Genomic DNA, 23,135 nt, shown 5'->3' on the forward strand with positions numbered 1-23,135 from the left:
GATTATTGCTGTGCACATTGTAAGATGAGCTATTGCCAGCAGGAGAGTGAGTTTGTGTGTGTGGTTTTTGGAGGGGGGGGGGGTGTGTGGGGGGGGGTGAGAAAACCTGGATTAGTGCTGGAAATGACCCACCTTGATTATCATGCGCATTATAAAGAGAGGTTTCAAAGAGGGATGGGCTATTACCAGCAGGAGAGTGAGTTTGTATGTGTGTCTGTGGGGGGGGAAGGGTGAGAAAACCTGGATTTGTGCTGGAAATGGCCCTCCTTGATGATCACTTTAGATAAGCTGTTAGCAGCAGGACAGTGGGGTGGGAGGAAGTTTTGTTTCATGGTCTCTGTGTGTATATAATGTCTTCTGCAGTTTCCACGATATGCTATGCATCCGATGAAGTGAGCTGTAGCTCACGAAAGCTCATGCTCAAATAAACTGGTTAGTCTCTAAGGTGCCACAAGTACTCCTTTTCTTTTTTCTTTTTACGAATACAGACTAACACGGCTGTTACTCTGAAACTCTAGAAAGGAGATTATTGTTATCACATAATTTAAATAATAAAGCAAATTATGCTAATTTCTGCATTTTGAAAATAAGATCATAGGAGGTCTCCCATATGTGGTAATTAGTACTGGGAGAAAACTTCAAAAGTTTCTGGTAACATTCATTCCAATTTTTAGATGAATTCATTGACTGTTTGCAGCCTTTTTATGTTGTTTTATTGCAAATATTCTACCAAACCAGTTTCTGTCAGAAATTATCACTGAAACAACCAGTTGGAAATTAATTGGAGAATATCCACAGAAAGCAAACACTGAATTTGCAAATAAGAGTATTCGCAGAGGAATCCTCATTCTAAGAGTTTCACTCATCCAGTCAGGGAATGTAAACACACCCCGTGACTTACAATTGAACATTTCATACTTGAGCCCCTAACTTTAGGCACCTGCACCCCTCATTTGCAAACACTATCTATCAGACTTAGCATTGCAAATGGTCCATTGAAGCCAAAGGCAACAGTCAACACTTGCTGTGTGTTATGTGGCTCAGCAAACAAGGGCTCTGAGAAACCAACAGGGAACTCTGGAGCCACAGACTCTCATACTCAGAACATTTTGCCTCTGTTCCTCAAGAATTCAAGTAACAGGCCTGCCAGCAAGCATGTCTTAAGAAAAATGTGGGGATAGAGCACTGGGAGGAAGGCATTCTCTTAAAAGCCAGGATAAAACCATGTAGTGTTTTATAGATGAAAAACCAAATCCTTGAACTGCATTTAGAAGCATCTGGAAGCAGTGCAGTGCAGTGCAGTGTATGGAGCATGGTGGTTGGGGCCAACCCTAGATAAAATGGTGCCCCAGGCAAGGAGCATCTCCAGCACCCCCACCCCCTTCCATTTGTTAAAATTTTGAATACCTTATTTTTTATTGCATTTGTAGCCCTTTTCATGATTTTGATGCATGACTTGCATACATGACTTATCCCTGTCATATAAGATGATAAATTTTCACGCTAGGATCTGTAAATCTGTATTTATTCATGCCATATGTAAGCAAATAAGAAAAAAATTGTTTCCTCAAATCTTATAGAAATATTTTAATTTTTAAGAATAACTGAAATATACTAATATAAAGAAATTGAACTGTGCACCAACAGGGTGGCCCAGTATTAAATAGTGTTACAGTAGGTGACAGTCTTAGAAGGTTACCCTAGTGCTGGGCTCTCATTTCACTTCACTTTGTTCTTATATCTCACTGACTGACTGCTGATGCCCCTCCCCTTATATAGCATGGCTGACAACATTCTAGGAGGTTCAAGGAAAATGTAGTTCTCGGAAAGTCTGGAAGATCCCACAAGATTCTGCAAAGAACATTCCAGCAGGTTAATGAAAAGTGATTTCACATACGGAATACCTGAAACATTTTACTTCAGACATTCTATTTTCCCTTTTGTTGCTAACAACAAAAACAGCATCCTGAGCCTGGTGTCCCCCAAGCCTGGCACTCTAGGCAGTCACCTAGGTCGCCTGCCCCAACTGTAGTAATATATTAAACAGTTTATGTTGCTAAGTAAGTAAGCTGTCATGTCCTGAACAAGCAGAGATTCTGTGTGATCGTCAAGCATATCCCAAAGAATTCATTGCAGTAATCTAATCTAAGGAATAATCCCTGTTAATACACAGCAGTATTATTTATATCATTATTAACCCTCCCAGTTAAGAAAAGGTAGCTAATCAAGAGTATTCTCATTTGGACACCAGTTGGAAGAAAGCCTTTGGCATAAAGTCATATTTGTTGTTAAATAGAGTATTATGACTCTGCATACCAGAGATTTTATCTTTACACGGGTGCACCAAATTCACTTTCCACAACTCCTAAAACTGCATAAATCCCATGCCAGGGTTCTCCGTGGAAGGCTAGCTGCTCAGTCCAGATAGGGCGGCAATACACAGGAGGCATAGTGAGCAAAAGGCATAGCAGGAAAATAAAACAAAACAAAATAAAGTAATAATAATAATTTTCCAGGCAATGTCAAACACACAAAACTAGCTATTCTTTGCACAAAAGTTAAGCCCAGTCATGGTGAAAGTAAGAAACTCAAAAAGAAAAGGAGTACTAGTGGCACCTTAGAGACTAACCAATTTATTTGAGCATAAGGTTTCGTGAGCTACAGCTCACTTCATCGGATGCATTCAGGTATTTTCCATTGAATGCATCCGACTGGTATTTTGCACTGAATGCATCCAATGAAGTGAGCTGTAGCTCACGAAAGCTTATGCTCAAATAAATTGGTTAGTCTCTAAGGTGCCACTAGTACTCCTTTTCTTTTTGCGAATACAGACTAACACGGCTGCTACTCTGAAACCTGTAAGAAACTCAGAAGTTCTTCAGATAGTCTATTCATGCCATTTCTGACCTCCATCCCTTTTCATTGACCTGCACCAAATTCAAATGTAGCTTTTGGCATGTAAAATCTATTCAGCTAAGCATGGGGCTGAGTGACAAACTTACTACTTTTTCTTGCATTCACTCGCTCGGTCCACAGTGAAGTCTGGCAGGTTGATGAATCCTTCAGCTTTCTCTGCCTGCAACAAAATACGTCACCAGAATTAACCCAGGCTCCAGTGGTGGACACTGCTGACCAAGATTACATTAATTCCCGACAACCTTTTATTCCATGCATATACATTCCTACCGCAAGGAGCGAGATAGGACCCACTTTTATGTGACTGTGTGTAGGGGAATCAGAAACCCTGCATGGGTTGCCCATCTCATTGTGATGGTGGTGCCACTCCACCTCCTGTGCAAGTGGGCAGGGTGTGGGCATAGCTTTTGCTCCACACCCCCAAGAATCAAGCCGCACAGGTGAACTGGCACAGCAGGGGATGGAATCTGCACCTCGTATAGGGTTAGGAAAGATTACTCCCCCTTCTGGAGCAACCATGCACTGACTCATATTCAGGATTTGTCACACAAAGTCACACTCTGGTTCGTAGGGTCAGCTATGGATACAAGCTCCAAAAGCAAAATTTAGCCTCGGGTCTGAACAGGACTAAAATAGAGGAGGCGCTAGGGGAAAGCAGCTCCCTTTGTAACGATCAGTGATCACATGCCGATACTGCTGTACATGAGCAAAGTCATCAGCCAAACCTCATACATGCAGCATGGGAAACTGAACCCTTAACCTTCAGCTCCAAAAAACAGAAGTTTCTTCTCATTTGAGGTGAAGGATAATGTCAATATAGGTCAATAGGAGTGAGAACCATATCCTCTTTTCAGGCGTGGCCATTAGAGACAGTCTCAGAGGGGTAAGCACTTGAGTTGACATTCAGTACAACAGTGCTTCATACACCTTGCTAAAATAAAAGGCCCGATTTCCCAGGCTTTCTTTATTCACCCACAACATAGCCAGTGCAATTTAGACATCTAAATCTCTGATTTGCAGGTATAATTAGTTAATTAAGCATTTGCAGGTGGGATTTTCAGAAGTGCTCATCCTGGACCCGGTTAAATGCCTGGTAAGTGAAACACAGAGGTGCTGAGGAAGGACGGACAAAGCGCACTTCCCCAGATTTGAATTAATAAAGTTGCAGCCTGCTGCTGAAATCCATCCCCATGTCTGTCTTCATTCACCTGTGCATCCTGCTCAATCACTGTAGACCTGAACCCTTCCCCTCCTATGAATGGCGGTGATGCAGACAAATAAGAACCTGCATCTGTATGTGTGGGGGAAATATGGATTTGTTCTTTCAAAAAAAGATTAGAAATATTAATTCCTGAACTATGCATTTCTTGTGCCTCCCCCTCAACCCTACCGCATTATAATTCTGAAAACGTATACTGTGAAAAGCAGCTGAGCTATCTAAAGATATTTCAAAGAGCAGGGATAATTCAGATGGAGCAGAGATGCAGAAGACTGACAGCATCTCAAACTACATTGTTTGTGTGTGAATCTGAAGTGACTATAAAAAAGGAGGATATTAGCCAAGAATAGTCTCACATTTTTATACGTCAAATATTTAAACTAGAGCAACCGAAGACATTGATTGAGAAAGTAAGTGCAAAGGAAGCAATGAGGTTAATCATAGGAGGTGAGGAAATTGCAGTTTGGTAGACTGGCTTCTTCTGCAGTGAGAAATGTTGGTTTGCTACTGTTGTTTTTTGTCTTCTCTGGATTATAATTTTAATTATCTGTCCAGGGTGCTGAGAGAGTGGGTTAGGTTTCTTTTATGTTTCACATGTTGAAATGTAATGAAGTTAAATTAACAGCAAGCAGGAGATCAGAAGTTTGGTTTTTTTTAAAAAGGAAAAATAATGTGTAGGAGAGAATTTTACCAAAATTGTATCATATTTAAAATGGGATAAACAATACCCTGAACAAATGCTTTCAACCTAGCAGCCACAGTAAATGAATGGAAAAAATGGAAAAATATGAAATAATGGAAAAATATGAAAAATGGAAAAATGGAAAAATAAATGAAAGCCAGTAAGAGAAAGAGGAATTCTGGGAAAGTGCCTTCCAAGGTTTGGCTACTGACAGTACTAAGGGAAGAGAACAAGTTATGCAGGGTTAGAGTACCGAAATCTTGGTTACCTCCTGAGCTAAGTACAGTAAACAGACTACGTCTACATTTCTCTTCCCAGTATAAGCTTACAAAAACAAATGCCAACACAGATGAGTGCTCCATGTGGTGCCTAGCATAGCATTGAAACAGCGGTTATTAAATGCACCATTGGACTGGAAAGGTACATCCACAATGCTGGTTTCTCCACTCCATCCACCGCCAATCTAGCTATACAATTTTAGAAATCGAGATTAAGATGATCTTTCTAAAAAGGAACATCCCTCACACCCTCACCCCCAGCCCTAGCCACACACCAACTAACCGAAATTTAAAGCAAGAACGAATAAACTTTGCAACACCAGCAGGCTCTTTGGCAGCACATAATATGTATCTCCATTTATAGAAGAAAGAAGAAGAAGAATGCACACTACCATACTATATGTTTTTATATCTTCCTTGAGGGATCAACAAGATACTACTTGTTGGTAAATTTTGCCATTACTGAAAACGGATGCAAATTCAAGGCATTCAGAGTGTTAATACACTTTTTACCATTTTAAAAGGATGTTCAAAAATTGGAGCAGGTTCAGAGAATAGCTAAAAAATGGATTGAAGGTTGGACAAAATGCCTGACAGTGAGAGATTTAAAAAGCTCAATCTGTTTAGCTTATTAAAAAGACGTTTTAGAGATGATTTGATTACAGTGTATAAGTACCTTCATGGGGATGAAATACCAGGTATTAGACTCTTTAATCTAGCAGAGAAAGGTATAACAAAAACCAATGACTGGAAGTTGAAGCCAGCTAAATACAAATTAGAAATAAGGCACTAATTTTTTTTTAACAGTAAGGGTGATAACCATTGTAACCAGCTCCCAAGGGAAGTGACACTTTTTCTATTGCTTGATATCTTCAAATCCAGATGGATAGCCAAACACTTGTTATGCTTCAGTCAGACAAGTTACTGGGCTCAACATGGGGAGAACTAGGTGAAATTCTATGGCCTGTGGTATACAGGAGTTCAGACAAGATGATCTAATGGACCACCCCCACCGCCCAACCTTAAAAATCTATGAATTTATAAATCCAGGGAATCCTAGCCCTTTCCATTCATCTACAGAGAGTGTATCTCTATAAACAAGTGTAGGATATAGCTGTAAGTCTCATTTGGGGATTTTTCAGACTACAGTTGACCTTTTTGTTCCACTGTGGGCCACTCAGTTTTAAAAGGGAATCTTTCCCCTCAGTCACTTAGGAAGATGGATACTTACAGCCTCAGTACAACAGTGCACTTAAAAAAAGGTGCTTCAGCTAAGCATGGGATTCAGTCCAGCTGAAGCCACATGACTATTCACGTTCTTAACATTAAGTAGGTGCTAAAATACTTTGCTGGAGCGGAACAATGGTGCTTAGCACTTTGCAGGATCAAAGTGTAAGTGCATTTTAGGGTTCCATGTTCATTGTGACTTCATAATTTCCACAACACATTTGATTCATTTGCAAGTTGGACATGCCTTTGTTGTTTTGGGTTGTGTGTTTTTTTATTAATTATTATTCTTATTGCTTTGTTTTGTTTCTGTTTTAAACTGACAACTCTATAAACTAGACCTGGTATCTTCCCTGAAATCCCAAGACATGCAGCAGGTATAACTGGGAACAAAGTTGAGATAGCTGTGTTTGTTCCCCAATATTAGCACATGTAAAAACCAGTCAAATCTTATTGTCACAGAAATCAGCAAATGGGATGGATTCTAAATAAGCACAGGGAGCAGAATAATGTGCCATTTTGACAGTCACTTTTTGGAGTGGAATGGCATTTTAAAAGCTGAAAATTCTGTGAAAGTCATAAGCCATTATCATTTGTCTCAAGAATTATTTTCTAACATGATTTTAAATGTACCATTATTAATTTCATAAGGATATGGTCAAGCTTTTCTATGATCCTGTTGTAATATCTCAAGATGGCCATGAAGGATTCAAATTAAAAGAACCCTGATCTACCTTTACAGCAGGATGTTCAAAAAGAAAGAACAAACTGTTACATTGTGATTTTAAGATGGGTTACCCTACATAGAAAGGAAAACTGCCCAATCGTTTGAAAGTTCACAAATCAAGATACAGTATATCATCATGAATAAACTGGGATGTGCATTTAAAAATATATATATATATTTATCAATGGTATGTTAGAGCCTAGTATTAGAAGCAGCCCTCTTGCTGAAAAGTCAGTGACTATAGCTGGTTTGTGAAAAATTTCAAAATTTTTAAGCTGTCAAATGATTTTAAAAATCATAATTAATTGCGAGATTACAAAAATTGTTGCAATTAATCGCACTGTTAAACAGTAATAGAATACCAATTTAAATGTATAATATTCATTTCAATGGGTTTGAAATAAACCCATTTGTTTTTTAGTTTTAATGTTTTGCGATATTAAAGCAATTTATAAAATATAAATCATTTCCATTTTAGGAAAACAAAAAATATCTATAAAAATCTTGAGAAGTATTTTGATTAAAAATGTCACCAGATTTGTTGCAAAACACAAACTGGTTCATTAATGCCAACTTTTTTGAAAACTTTTTTAAAAAACAGATCAATTTTTGACCAAAAAAACCCTTTTCATTCAAAAGATTTCAACCAACTATATTTGTGATAGACACAAAACACAGGATGGCAGTGAAAGATACTAAGCCACTTTCCCTTTTACTTTAATAGGTTGAATACCCTTGGCTATGGTTTTGGATTCTTATCTTTACTTTTTACGTGTTATTTATGTGATGCTGTATGGAATCTGGGGGACACTTGAGGATATTCTGAATATCAATATTGTCAAATTGTAATGAGTTGTGCCAGATATGCCCTGTAAGGTATCTGAAAAAAATGTTATAATTTGCCAGATATGATGATCTTGTTTATATGTTTGTACCACCTTCGTATTATGGGTTATAGATACGTATGTTTGTCTGTATTTCAAAACTTGTGCTATGTTTCTGGGTGACACCCCCAGAGAGTTTCAGCAGTGCCTAGCCTGCTTGATGGCCCATTAAGGATCATCAGCTATACAACTGACTCATTGAGAGAAGGCAGATACACCTTGTGACTCAGCAAGTCATGCAGGGACATGCCTAAGGACAGAACTCTAAGGTTTCCAAGCCATGTGCTGGGCAGCTTGCGTTTGGGACAAAGGAAGCACAGGCCACATGGCAAAAGACTATAAGAGGCAGCTGCATCTTCTCCATTTTGTCTTCAGTCCTGCTTCTTGTCTTCAATCCTGCTTCTTACCTCTGGAAGGACTTTGCTACAAACTGAAGCTCTGAACAAAGGACTGAATGATCTATCCAAGCTGTGGATGTGTTCCAGAGGGACTTTCAAGCCAGCAAACACACCAATACTGCTAAGAACTTGATATATGGACTTTGAAGTCTTTGTACGTATGTGATTGTTTTACCATTTAACATCTCTCTTCTTGTTTTTTCTTTATAATAAACCTTTAGTTTTAGACACTAACGGATTGGCTGGCAGTGTGGTATTTTGGGTAAGATCCAAACCTATATTGACCTGGTAATGTGGCTGACCCTTTGGGGTCAGAAGAACATTTTGTATATGTGAGCAGAGTTTTTTTAAAATAACTTCTCATTGTACTGGACTTAGGTGCTGGCTGGGAGCCAGAGAACTGGAATGCAATAAAGAGGGCTGTGTAATTTTTTTTCTTCTTCTTCTTGATAATTGGTGTGGGGAATCAGAAGCATAGTTTGTCACTGGTTGGGGAGTTTAACTTCAGTGTTATCCACCAGTCTTGGGAGTATCTGCTCTCCCTTTTGCAACCTGCCCTGACCTTGGCATTTCCAGTGAGGGCTATCCCAGGCACCATGCTTCTGTTCTCTTAAAAGTTAAGAGAACATAAGCAATAGGGGGAAAGGTGAGAAATTGATAGCGCTGGAGATTGAAGTTGTCACTTCATCCACAGAACAGCAGAGCACTGACAGCACAAACTGGTTTCTGTGGCCTCATCAGCATGCTTCAGTTGTGGCTGGGGGGACCATTTGTAGGCATGAGTGAGAAGTTCAACCTCCATGTCTACTCAATGCTCTGCTTCTCCGATAAATCCTAAGATTGCCAGTTGTGGATAATTTTTATAATGTTTATCCAGGCCTGTGAGGAACCAGAATGAAAATGAACTGACCTCATAGTCCAACAAACAGTCAGCAGAAGGCAATGACTTTTCGTCAATGCCAAGGGGTCTGATGAGCACAGTTTAAACACAATTAGTTAGAGCAAAACTTAAGGATAAATGTTGAGTCCATCATCACCTGAACCCCCTTTTATTGTATTCATCAGATGATTTTTCTAAGCTGATTCCTCATGAAACGGTGTTAGAGATCAAGACTTTGAACAATGTGTACAGCTATAGAAGGAAACTTGGAATTTTTGTCTATCCACTGAAAGTCACACAAGTAATCCTACAGATACACAACAAACAGTTGATTAGTCTCCCACTTTCCAATGAAACACAGGTGCACGTGAGACAGATGTGAGATGAAACAGGAGTCTAGCACCAGAATTATTTGTGTTCATTTTTTCCCTTCCATGCAGAAGTAATGCCCCACTCACAAGGTTTCAGTATGAATGCTCCAGACTAGAACTAAAACTGCTTGGGGGAGGCAGAACCTGATGATGTCCTTTCTAAATGTTCCATTTAGAAGCATCCATCCGTACAGAACAGCAACAAAAAGAGGGAACTAAAGACTAGCAGTGACTCTCAAAGATGTCCGGAGTTCAGTCTGGATATGCATTCAGACATTTTGGAGCTTATCAGACTAACTTATTAAGATTGCCCCACTTACTCCCAAATCAATTCTCATTCACACCTTTCAACCCAATCAGATCCTTCTCCGTTTCCTTCTCCCAAGGTACTCCCTGAGTACCTTAACTGCCTCTCCTCATCCTTTTTTATTAAGGTCACAAATCTGACACTGTTCCTGTTGAGATTGCCCAGCTGCTGTCTTCTGATACACTGCTGGTGAGACGTGAATGCATTTGTTCCCCATTCCCTCTTCTGTGGAAGACCCAATATTTGAGCACAATAGCCAGATCAACAAAGTTACAGAGCTTCTGAGGCCTTAGGACAGATTTAATCAAGAGCGTGCAATGCACTGGGGATTGTGGAGAATACCTCACCCTAACCTGAGAAAATAGAAATGTGGATTCAGTTAGAGATTCCACACAAATTCTGATATTTCTCCAGCCTTACTAGAAAAGGGCCATCAACAGCACACTGCTGTTGCTATGCTAACGTCGTCAGTATGTGGTTGACTGTAGCATCTACAGAAAGCGAAAAAACCTCTTGCTTCTTAAAATAAAGAAAGGGATCATACAGAACCACAGATAGCCTAGGTCACTGACTTCATTCATTCATTTGACCTCAGCTTGATTCCGCCCTCACCACTCTTCACCAGTGTGTCAGTGTCGAAGGATCTATGTTTAAAGGCCCTTTTCAACAGTAATCTGAGTTGAGTGTTTAGATGCTAAAGTGGAAAGTTACTCTGCTGCATCCTCCCAGCCTGACATACAGCAGCTGATCCCCACATTGCTGAAACTACAGAATATTCTAATGTTCTTTAAAACATATAGGGCCCAATTCTTAGGTCAGTTGTGCTGGTGTAAGTCAGGATTAACTCTACTAATGGTAATATAATTGCACCAGTATAAAAATTGGTGTCATGCAAGTGAATTGGGTCCATAATATCTTTCAGCAAGTCAATAAGAAACCAGCAGAATCTTATTATATGCTGGTCCACAAACACTGCATCTTTATTCTGCTTCAGGCACTTGCATTTAGGAGCAGGAGTGATTAAGTGACCAAGGCATTAACGAGCATTTCTAAACATCAGCGAAGAGGTGGAAATATTCGCTAAGCTATAAAATACAATGGGCAAAATACAGCCCCAGGAGAATTCCACTGAAATTAATCAAACTGCACCTGGGATGGCTTTGGCCTAATAAAGGGTAAGCGAGAAAGGTTTCCTCTTCCTTTGACACCTTTTCGTTGGTGTGATGCTGCTGAGCACTGTCTAGAGCTACGCTGGGGGGAGGCCTGTTCTTTAAGTTGTCCAAGGTAACAATAGACCAGCTCAGCCTGTTACATAAAATTGTTTATAAAATCAAGGAAAGGTGGAGACAAATGGGCCAGTACAAACTGGACTGCTTACATTAAAACAACATGATGAGGTGATGAGGGGTCTTCCAGGCATAAAGTTGCAGATTGATAGGACATTGAACTGAAAGAGTCTCAAAATGGGAGGAAATGTTTAGGGTTGAAATCACTGAAATGTTTTTTGAATGGTTAACGAAATAAAGTAGCCACCCCTTTTTGGACATGGTCCATCTGGGGGTCACTCAGTGACAGTCAGGGCTGTGGGACATGGACTATAAGGAGACAACTTTATCACCATGGCTTCCATCTCCATCATCTCCTCGGACCCCAGAATCTACCATTGGGCCTTCATCATCCTGATCCTAAGAGAGAGACCTGAACAGAGCAAGCCAGGGAGAGGAAACTGATGATATCGCCACCTCCACCTCGGATGTAAGATTTGCATTTCACTCCCTCATGTCAATTTCCTTCCCACTCTTAGTTTTCCTCTTTCCGATCTCTCTCTTTCCTTTTACTTTTGGTCCAAAAAAATTCTGTTTAGCAGGCCAAGTCTGACATGTCTCAGAGTGGCTGATAAACCTGTGCTATGCCCGTGCCTCTCCAGTATCAAGGCTGAAAGTCAGATTCAACAGCAGAGTCAGGAGCTGCATTTTCTAGCCTTGTTATTCTTCTCTCCTCGTGTGTCTGTCTTCTTTTTATCTTAAAGAAGGAAGGATTGGACTCAACAACAACGGCAGCAACAAGAACTGCTGCAAACCACCTCAATGGTCTTCTCTTTTCCTCTAAAAGAACAGTTAATAGCATCTAAAAAGAGCCCCGGAAAGGGGTTTTTCTCTATAAAAGAACTCTCTCCAGCTAAAGGGATGTTAAAATGAAAACCTTTCTTCATATTTTACGTTTAAATGTTTCAGCAGCTTTCTTTGACAAAAGGTTTTTAAAAATTTTAGCGGTAATTGCTACAATGTAACTAAGCCAGTGAAGATGTGACAAGAAATCCCAGACCACACTTAACTGTTCACTGTTGTAACTGTAAACAAAGCTTTCAGTGACATCTTACCCCTTGTTGGGCCCAGGACATCTCTTTTTCAGCAGGACAGCTATTTGCATTTTTAAAAGTTAATCATTCACTATTCAGCAATTTAAACTCCATGGTTCCAATCCACTGTGCTGTCCTAGTCGCCTAATCCCCTGACCCCTCCCAATTCAGTGCAGGTGTCCACAGAAAAAACACAGTAGGAGCTTTTGTGCCAGATCCATGGGACACATGAGTGAAACAGAGCAGTGGATGTGATGACAACAAGACAACAGATAACACCACAATGAGCTGGCCAAGCTGTAATTCTGACACCAGCTTTACTATCAGGCAACAAAAATATCAAAAGAAGAGTAAAAGACAGGTCAAGCAAGGTTCAAACTGGAGGTGGGAGAAATAAGCAAGTCCCCTTATTAAAATTATGCAATTAGTTCCACTGAGAACATGAGGAGAGTGCTGCCCCTTCCTTGACGGTAAGTGCCTGTAAGCTTCTTCAATTTGCAAGTTCCTTCCAGCATTTAAATGACAGTGGAGCCTGTGAAGAACATGCAGGCTTAAAGGAACAGACTGTCTGACAAATCCATTTCACAAGTGCTTGCAGAAGCAAAAAATGTAGAAAGTTTCTAATATTTGCTCATTTTGCAAGAAATCTCAGGGCTGAGCAAAAACTAAATAAACCCGATCATTTATATATCTCCAGATTATACTTCAGATCTCCCCCAACCCTTTCCTTCCCAGTGCCAGTAGTCCCTGCTTAGTCACTCACACACAGTTAGGAGTTTATTGTACTCACCAATTGGCTGCTGTACCAGTATAATGATGACCCCTTCAGCACAAACCAGAACTTTTTCCATTTGTTACCAATGAAAGGTCCTTTTTCCTTTTTCTTGTAGAGCCACCCCTGGTAATCAGCTCGTCCCAGGTCCTTACACGATATCCTCCGTCGACTCATAACAACAATCTCTGTGCCATTAAAATAAATGGTTCTGCTTGTTTAAATCTACAAAGCTAAATAAATTAAATATATCAGACCATCTACATTTGCTATATTAACAGTCCTTCAAGTGTCTCTTAAAATGCACATCAAAGTCAGATGGTCAGTCAGTTTTATGATGTCTGTTAGACACATTCATTTAAAAGGCATTCTAAATGTACAAAGATAAAATGAGAAGATGTTCTCAGAAAATAAAGTACATGTACTGATTACTCTAAAGATAATTGCACACAAATAAGACATGAATTATTGTAAAATAAAACAAAACTAGATAAAAATGTGTTTCGTCCTTCTTACAGCTGCATTAGAAAACAATAGATCTACTTAAGTCACAGCTAGAGAGGACTAGCTTTCAACTAAATGAAAAGCTGCATGTCTCTCTCTAGAATCTCCAGCTCTGTGTCTATTGACATACCACAAAGGCTTAGTCCAAAAGAACAGCATGCTGTCATTTTTTCAGAATCGATGCAAAAATAAGCAGAGTTTAACCAGCGGTACGCAAACCTCGACCTCCCCCCAACAAGACACACTTTTAAAAAAAAGAAAAGAAGAGGGGAAAGATCCGTTACCTTGACTTTTCTGTTTGGTCTTCTGACGCAAGGGAACCTGCAAGAAATGCAGGAAGGAAAGAAAGGAAATTTCAGATTGTGTTACAACATTTGTAAAGAAAGACTGGGGCAACTGGAGAAGGGGGTGTTTATACGGAGGATGGAATCTAAAAATGCACTTGCAGCTAAAGGGAAGCTACTAGCTGAAGCATAAAATGTGTTAATTAAAACTGATGTATGTGCAGTTGAACAAGAACAAATGTAGCACTATTATACATATGAATCTATCCACTAGTGCTTCCTGTTTCACACCCACAGGAGCCTCTCTCGGATTGCTTTTTAGCTGAATCGTATAATGTTCTCTGAAGCAAAAAAAAGAAAAGTTAAGCCTGCAACATTTCAAGCCTCATTGCCTTTATTAGGGATAATTACTAATATGTAAGGGTGAAAAAAACATGGCAGTTATTTTATCATCACTGATATAGCACATTGTGGGCATTACTGTAAACAAATAATAAAAACAAAAATATCACTGCTTTTCCCCCCTCTTTGTCTTTCTAGTACACATCGCCCCCTACATGAGTAAGATGTTGACAGAATACGTTACAGATAGGAGGATAGTGGAGGATAGTGTCTCAATATTAAAAAAATATGGTCCACATTTGGCGGATTTTCCTCATTATAATGTATAATATATATGCTTAGTTGATTATGTTATCCCATATATATTTATGTATTTTAATTATAGGCACTCATTTTCATATTTTACATATAGTATATTTTATCCAACATTATAATATGGAAAATACATTTGCCTTACTGAAAAATAAAGACATGAAACTAAGGGTTATCAGCTTGAGTTAAAACCTATAGAGGAGCCTGAGGTTGAACTTGAGCTGCCAACTCAAATTAAAAGCTGAGTTGCTGTGTTTTCACTGCTATTTTAACCTGAGTTAGTTCATGTGGGTTAGCTAACCCAAGTTAAGAACACACCATTTTTTGCAGTGTACACATAACCTAAACTGAATGAAGTGGGGTCCAGAGAATAGGGAATTAGGAATCAAAAGTCCTGGGTTCTATTCTTAGCTCTCCCCTGACCTGTTGTGTTACCTCAGACATGGCAACTCACTGCTCTTTGCCTCAGTTTTCCCATCTATAAAATGGGGAAAATAATAGATATTCTTTTTAAAACATTCAGACCTCTCACTGAAAAATGATGCATACAAGCTTAGTATTTTGATATTTGTTTACACACACAATCCAGCTATGCAGAGGTGATATTCATCTGATGAATTGCAGAACTGTGTAACAAAGGACTATAATGTATCTTTGAACACTTAACTTGCCAAGATATTCGTCCTTTAAGTTAGCTTTTCTTTCCCTAAAGATAATATATTTTATGCTCTTTGGGGAGGTTTTCATGGCTCCACGTACCGGTGAACTCATGGTAACTAAGACGCTTGGCTTTAGAGTGGCCAGGGACACACACACACAAATATCAAAATCATGTTTTTTTAAACCTCAAACATTTTCTCAATATTTTGCTCTGTAACATAGGTAACACATACATAACTGTGCACCAGAAAGTTTTTATTGGTGCTTATTTGGGATGACCTACCTAACTCACTTGTGGATGGCTTTGCCAAGAGTGAACGATCCCAGACTCATCATTTTTTATTTATGCTGTGGTCCATTGGATGTTTCTCTCAGGACAATGTTTTCCTTGATCTATTCCCATGGAGCAATGAGCAAATAGACCAGTTACATGGGGGCCACTAATGTTCCCCCACTCCCATATGGGATGACCTTGAAGTCGTCTTTCCAAAGGAAGTTGTCCCTGACTCAGGCCTGAGCCCATAGGAAAATAGTAAGAGCTGCCAGGACTACCTCCTTGGACCCAGTACCTCCTACCTAGCAATTAGGCTGGGATGACGAAAGAGGGAGATGAAATAACACCTCTTATGCAGAAACCAGGTAGTGGGAATGATTCCATGATGCTGTAAATCTCATCGTGTAAATCCAGATTAACGAAATGTCATGATGGTAAGATTGCAACACAGTGACAGGATGTGGCTCTCTGTAACTACTTGATGAAGAAGTAGCTCTCCTGCTAATGCACGACCTTTATCACTGAGCTAAAGCAAAATAGCTTAGACCATAGACTGGTTTGAACGGAAGAGACAGAATCCTCATTGCATGAATCATTTATAACTGAACTGGACGAATCACTGGTAAATACATTGGAGGCAGCAATCCCGGGATCTGGGCATGGATTGCAGTCACCATGAATTAATATACACTTCTGGTACCAGTTTCTATGGTTCTAGTAGCAGTAAGCCATGAACTTTTCTGTTAGATGACAAACATGAAACCTATGACTAGTGTGCTCTGTTTTCACAAGCCCAACAGCCTTTATTACTTGTTAATAAAATCATATAAAAATAAGAACAGGAGCATTTTTTCTCCTTTAAAAAAATATTCCATTTATTCCTAACAGGTCATGGGCACAGTCAAGGGTCCCTGTAGTCCAGGGCTCTTCAGCAGTGGAATTTGTCATGGAATCTCCCCACTCTCACAGAATTGTGCTCCAGAATTTCAGCTCTGATATCCCTCCTGGTCCCAAAGCTAATAAATTTAATATGGGGAAAAAACAGCTGTACTCACTGAACTCGTGTTCATATTTAATATTGTTGAAACCTCCATTTTTTTTAATTTAATCTACCACTACACTTGCAGTCTGCAGTTTGACAAAGAATCCAGAGACTTGCAAAATTTAGGTCCAGCTTGTCACAAAACACACAGGATGTTGGGTTGTACTAGCAAATGGTTCTCCAAAAACCAGATTGAAGTTTCCCATCTGCAAGATATCCAGATATGGCCACCATATATAGGGAATCTTTCAATTCAGGATACTCAGGTGGGTAGCACAAGGAATCAATAAAGAGCCACTTGAGATTTTCCAGTTTGCAAGTTTAATTTCAGATCAAGAGACAAATCCTTTTAACAAGGAAGAGTTTTTCAAGACAATGAGAAGCAGCTGAAAATCACTATAAAAACACACCCAACCATAACCAATAGAACCGATGGTCCAAACCAGTGGTATAGCAGCCATGTCAGAAGAGACTATATGGATTACATAAGGTGCACTCACTGGAACAATATATGACTATTTGGTATGCTTCTTAAAGCCCCAGCTCCTGGAGTCATCCAATTTATGTGAGAATCTCAGCTTTCATTATCCTTCAAAGAGGAAAGATGAAAACATGAATCCCCTAATGGCCCCAAAACAGAAAGGCAAATAAACCGAATTTAATTTTTAAAAATTTCATTATTTTTAAGCCACTCCTGATTTTGTGCAGCCTGACTCCTGATTTTTGCTTGCAGTTGACAATACTGCAATTTTTTTCATTGTAGTTTTACACATCAGGAATGTGGTGGACAGTGGTGGGACTGTGGCCTACTGGAACCTCTGTGCCTAAATGTAGACCGCAAACCTATGGCTTACTATCCAGAGCTCCTTCTGCAGAGTGCAAATACATACATGCCCTAGCTGTAGCTTGATGAAACTGCAGAGCTCAAACTAGGTCACATTCACTTACCTCACTGGCTGACCCAATCAATAGGCAGGAATTATAGAGGTGTGACAGTTTGGGGGATACGTCTGTGTCAGCTGACGAATTCCATTTTGGTTTTGTGAACATCATGTTGTATTTTCAACCTCCCTCTAAAAGGTAGCCTTTGGTGTGGCTTTGAACATTCATTTGGTAGCAGGAACTGACATCTGGAGGACAGATTAGGAGTATGCTCCATAGTGTAGCATAGCTCCATAGTGTAGACTCAGCCTATGCCAATGGAAGGGGTTCTTCTGTTGCTATAGGAACACCACTTCCCTGAACAACGTTAGCCACGTCAACAGAAGCACTCTTCCAGCAATACAGAGGAGTCTACACTGGGGGTACTCTTGGAATAGCTGCGACACTAACGGATGTGGATTTTTCACACCCCTAAGCACGAACCTAAATTTTAAATGTAGACCAGGCTTTAAGGCATCCTGTAAATCTCTTGTGTTTTAATGGTAGAGTGTTAGAGATTAAGGCCAAAAGGGACCACCAGATCATCTAGTCTGACCTTCTGTATAGCACAGGCCATCAACACCACCCAGCAATTGCACACTAACCCAACAACCGAAATGAGGCCAAAGTATTAGGCCGTAGGAGACTAGACTATTGCACTGCAAGTAGAGAATAGGAGAGCCCAATGTGCACCAATGCCCGAAGGACCCATAATGGTAGGGAAATGATTAAGTGAGAAATACCCAGATCATCCTGGCAAGTGACCCGCATGCAGATGCTGCGGAGGAAAGCAAATAATCCCCAAGGTCACTGCCTATCTGACCTGGGGAAAATTCCTTCCCAAGCCCACATATAGCAAAGTGAGAGTATGAGAGTGAATATAGAAGCAAATATATTTGCTAAGCCTGTGTTCCTTGCTTTACTGCCATGCTATCCCTGAAGGGTGTAAGTAGAAAACCAGAGCTCCCACACCAGGTGATCTCTGGGGAAAAATGTGTCTAAGCAACAGGAGGTTTGGGAGGGCTGACACACTGATTCTGGGGTCTAGGCTAACAGATTGTGGGATACCACTGCCCAAGAAGGGTCAGACATGGGATCTGCACCTGAGAGAGTGCCAGAGAGACCCAGAATCAGGAACAGTGATCAGAGTCACTACCAAGACCCAATGGGCTTAAAAGCACATGGGACTCAACTGTTGGATCCAAGCAAAACAGACTGACGCTCCTCCAGAGAGCAGGACTGGACCAGGTTGTGACAATCTCATTGGCTGTCCCAATCAATAATCAAGAACTTATTTAAAGATTGAACATGACCTCAACCTTTTGGAGAGCAAAACTACACACACAAGTAGGGCACTTCCCTCAACCCATCCTGCAACTAATGTCTGTAGCCAAAATTGTAGATATACTTACAAGAGCATTCCCATCAGCAGCCATGTAGGATTCCAAAACCCAAAGGGAAAAGCTGCAACAAAGAAAAAATATATGTTTATTTAAGATCTAAGCCATAAATCTCAGTGAACCGAGAAAATAGTTTTCAAAAATGTTCTAAATTGCCTAAGTTTACAAAAGTTATGTTCTTCAAACTTAAGGCTGCTGTATATGATGTAACTTTACTAGCAGAGAAGTAAAATAATGATCTGGACCGGAGGTCTAGCTTCATCAAGTCTTTTTTCAAGATGCGCAATATAAAAGCTCAAGGATAAAATTTGTTTTAGGCAATGGGTAGAGCTGGTCTAAAAATAATTTTCCCTATAGAAATTTTTGATTAATATGAAGAACTGATTAAAAAAAACCCTAAAATTTTCATCAGAAATGTAGAGTTTTCCGACTAAAGGCTTTGGCCAAAAATGGGAGTAGTGTATCAAAGGAGTTTAGTTTGTTCCTCATGTCCCCATTATCCTCTCTGGGCTAGGATCCCCAGCTGGACTACATCTCCCATAAGCCATCCTGGTGTCCACTTTTGGCGGGGAGAAGCAGTGCAACATTAAGTCCTTGGCCAGGGTGTGTTATAGGAGATATAGTCCAGCAGGGGATCTCTCCCAAAGAGAGAATCTCTCTCCAGGTTTTAGGCCACGAGTCTAGATAATATCAACTGAAGACTCAGTATGATTTTGGAGAGCAATATTCTTTTGGACCCTGAAATATTTGTGTCAGGGAAAAAATCAAAGCAACTTACCAGACAGAAGAAAGCCACAATAACTTTACTAGGACCAGATAACTAACTGGAAAACCAATCCCTCAAAAATAATGGATATCAAAGAGTCTTTCAATAAACCGGAGAGTTTAGAGAATATAGTATTTTGTTTAAATGAGCAGCAGCAGGAATGTAAGGAAATATAGTCACTCTTCAGTGAACTATAATTAGTACTTTTTTTCTGTGCTGTCTAAAACTGTGAATTTAAGAGATATGTCATTCTTAACACGTAATATTTGTTTTATTTTGAAAATAAAAACAGTAAACAGAAAAATACATATATACAGAATCTGGCCTCCAACAGTTTCAAACCAAAAATAAAGAGATGAAAGTACCTAAATCTGAAGAAATAGATTAATAAGGAGAGATGCTATAGAAAAGAATGTCAAGGTTTAGAAGTCATATCCAAGTAAAAACAGGAAGAGAGGAAACATCTTAGTTATACAAGCAAATTAAAGCAGAAGCATCAAATGCTGAACCAGAAAACAAGGGAGTAACTGAACGAACAATTGACAATGGTGATTACTGTGACGTGACAGGTCTTTCCATAATTTTTCATTAATTTTTTTGTAATTATGAGAATTTACACAGATTCAGATCACTCTGAGCCTGTGAGCGAAAGATAAGAGATTTAGGTAACTGTCAAGGAAAAAGTTTCTGTATGGCTAATAGGAATCATAGAATATCAGGGTTGGAAGGGACCTCAGGAGGTCACCTAGTCCAACCCCCTGCTCAAAGCAGGACCAATCCCCAACTAAATCGTCCCAGCCAGGGCTTTGTCAGCTGACCTTAAAAACCTCAAAGGAAGGAGATTCCACAACCTCCCTAGGTAACGCATTCCAGTGCTTCACCACCCTCCTTGTGAAAAAGTTTTTCCTAATATCCAACTGTCACAGGGTCCCCGCAGGCTTTCTCCCTCTTGAGCCTGTGCCCTGTGTTTAAGCTGGTATAATAAAGAATCCTCCATGCCTTCTTTTGCTGGATCACCCAAGTGTCTTTATTTACAGTTTCAGAGGGGTAGCCATGTTAGTCTGGATCTGTAAAAGCGGCAAAGAGTCCTGTGGCACCTTATAAACTAACAGACGTATTGGAGTATGAGCTTTCGTGGGTGAATACCCACTTCGTCGGATGCATGCAGTGGAAATTTCCAGAGGCAGGTATAAATATGCAAGCAAGAATCAGGCTAGGGATAACTAGGTTAGTTCAATCAGGGAGGGTGAGGCCCTCTTTTAGCAGTTGAGGTGTGAACACCAAGGTAGGAGAAACTGCCACACACAGATGGAATACAAGCGGTCAGGAACAGTATCCCTGATGATGCCACAGCACAACTGGTTTCTGAGCTCTGTAACTTTATCCTCACACACAATTATTTCAAATTTGGTGACAATATATACCTCCAGACCAGTGGCACCGCTATGGGCACCCACATGGCCCCACAATATGCCAACATTTTTATGGCTGACCGGGAACAACGCTTCCTCAGCTCTCGTCCACTCACACCCCTTCTCTACCTACGTTACATTGATGACATCTTCATCATCTAGACCCACGGGAAGGAAACCCTGGAAGAATTCCACCACAAATTCAACAGCTTCCACCCCACCATCAACCTCAGCCTGGACCAATCTACACGGGAGGTCCACTTCCTAGACTCCACGGTGCAAATAAGTGATGGTCACGTTAACACCACCCTATACCGAAAACCCACTGACCGCTACGCCTACCTTCATGCCTCCAGCTTCCACCCTGGACACACCACACGATCCATTGTCTACAGCCAAACGCTGAGGTACAACCACATTTGCTCCAACCCCTCAGACAGAGACCAACACCTACAAGATCTGCACCAAGCATTCTCAAAACTACGATACCCACATGAGGAAATAAGGAAACAGATCAACAGAGCCAGACGTGTACCCAGAAGCCTCCTGCTGCAAGACAAGCCCAAGAAAGAAACCAACAGAACTCCACTGGCCATCACATACAGTCCTCAGCTAAAACCTCTCCAACGCATCATCACTGATCTACAACCCATCCTGGACAACAATCCCTCACTGTCACAGGCCAGTCCTCGCCCACAGACAGCCCCCCAACCTGAAGCATATTCTCACCAGCAACTACACACCGCACCATAGTAACTCTAACTCAGGAACCAATCCATGCAACAAACCTCGATGCCAACTCTGCCCACATATCTACACCAGCGACACCATCACAGGACCTAACCAGATCAGCCACACCATCACCGGTTCATTCACCTGCACGTCCACCAATGTGATATATGCCATCATGTGCCAGCAATGCTCCTCTGCTATGTCCATCGGCCAACCTGGACAGTCCCTACGTAAAAGGATAAATGGACACAAATCAGATATTAGGAATGGCAATATACAAAAACCTGTAGGAGAACAGTTCAATCTCGCTGGACACACAATAGCAGATTTAAAGGTAGCCATCCTGCAGCAAAAAAACTTCAGGACCAGACTTCAAAGACAAACTGTTGAGCTTCAGTTCATTTGCAAATTTGACACCATCAGCTGAGGATTAAACAGAGACTGTGACTGGCTAGCCAACTACAAAAGCAGTTTCTCCTCCCTTGGTGTTCACAGCTCAACTGCTAGAAGAGGGCCTCATCCTCCCTGATTGAACTAACCTCGTTATCCCTAGCCTGATTCTTGCTTGCATATTTATACCTGCCTCTGGAAATTTCCACTACATGCATCCGACGAAGTGGGTATTCACCCATGAAAGCTCATGCTCCAATACGTCTGTTAGTCTATAAGGTGCCACAGGACTCTTTGCCCCTTTATTTACAGCGTTAGTGCAGTTCCCAGATCCCCCCAAAGCTAGTGCCCCACAAATACTCCCAGGGTCTCCTGGCTTTTGAGGCTTCCTTCTTTGGTAAGGAGACAGTGATACCACCCTCCTGTCTTCTCCCAGGCTAGCCTCCCCACTGAGGTTTGCCCAGGGCTTTTATAGCTCTCTCTTGCCTTGGCCCAGTTGTCAGCACTTAGCTCAGCATGTTCCTCTGAGCCAGCCCTCATTAGGGCTTGCAGCTGGGCTCCCTGCTAATACCTGAGTCTCTACCCCTGACCTCCTGGCCGGAGTGAAGCCTGCAGCCAGCATTTTGGCAGGGCCTTAAAGGGGTTTACCCCTGCCCTGCCACACAACTCCCCCCTTCAAGGAGCCGCCAGGCTCACCCTGTCCCTGCCCCTCCTCGGGCAGACAAATCCGCCCCTCAGTGGGAGTGCCTGCATCCCCTCCAGGGGCTCCTGTGGGCCCTCCCCGGGACTTCCAGGCCCCCCTCCACATTTACGGGAGGGACAGGACTCCCCGGTATGCCCATTGGCCCGGCAGAGACTGCAGACCTGGTCCGGTGGTGTCTGGTGGCCCGGGTACCCCACCTCTGGGTTCGGGTCCCCGGCCTCCTGGTCCTTGTCTCCCTCGGGCTCCCGAGAGCCACACTCTCGGCATTCTTGCCCAGAGGGTCCTTTGTTGCCACTCCTTAAGGTGCTCGGCTTGTTGTCTAGGAGTTTTCTTTCCCATCTCTCCCCCTTCCCCCAACACTGTGGGGTGGGGG

The 23,135-nt window shown here is 41.1% G+C and overlaps 1 protein-coding gene across 4 annotated transcripts in view; it reads right to left on the reverse strand.

Moving 5' to 3' along the window:
* Positions 1-23,135, reverse strand: part of IPCEF1 (interaction protein for cytohesin exchange factors 1) — a 123,747-nt gene that overhangs the window by 41,651 nt on the left and 58,961 nt on the right. For 2 of the 4 annotated variants that reach the window (XM_074948650.1, XM_074948649.1), the window contains exons 2-5: positions 18,772-18,823; positions 13,809-13,845; positions 13,039-13,208; positions 3,003-3,076 (exon numbers count right to left, since the gene is read on the reverse strand). In XM_074948650.1, the coding sequence (XP_074804751.1) occupies positions 3,003-3,076; positions 13,039-13,208; positions 13,809-13,845; positions 18,772-18,795 (305 nt within the window). In that variant the 5' untranslated portion in view covers positions 18,796-18,823. Of the gene's footprint in view, positions 1-3,002; positions 3,077-13,038; positions 13,254-13,654; positions 13,707-13,808; positions 14,078-18,771; positions 18,824-23,135 lie in introns of those variants that run through there. The other 2 variants (XM_074948652.1, XM_074948651.1) reach the window with 2 other exon arrangements.

The sequence above is a fragment of the Natator depressus genome, chromosome 3 (genome assembly GCF_965152275.1).
Source record: "Natator depressus isolate rNatDep1 chromosome 3, rNatDep2.hap1, whole genome shotgun sequence".
Lineage (NCBI taxonomy): Eukaryota > Metazoa > Chordata > Testudines > Cheloniidae > Natator > Natator depressus.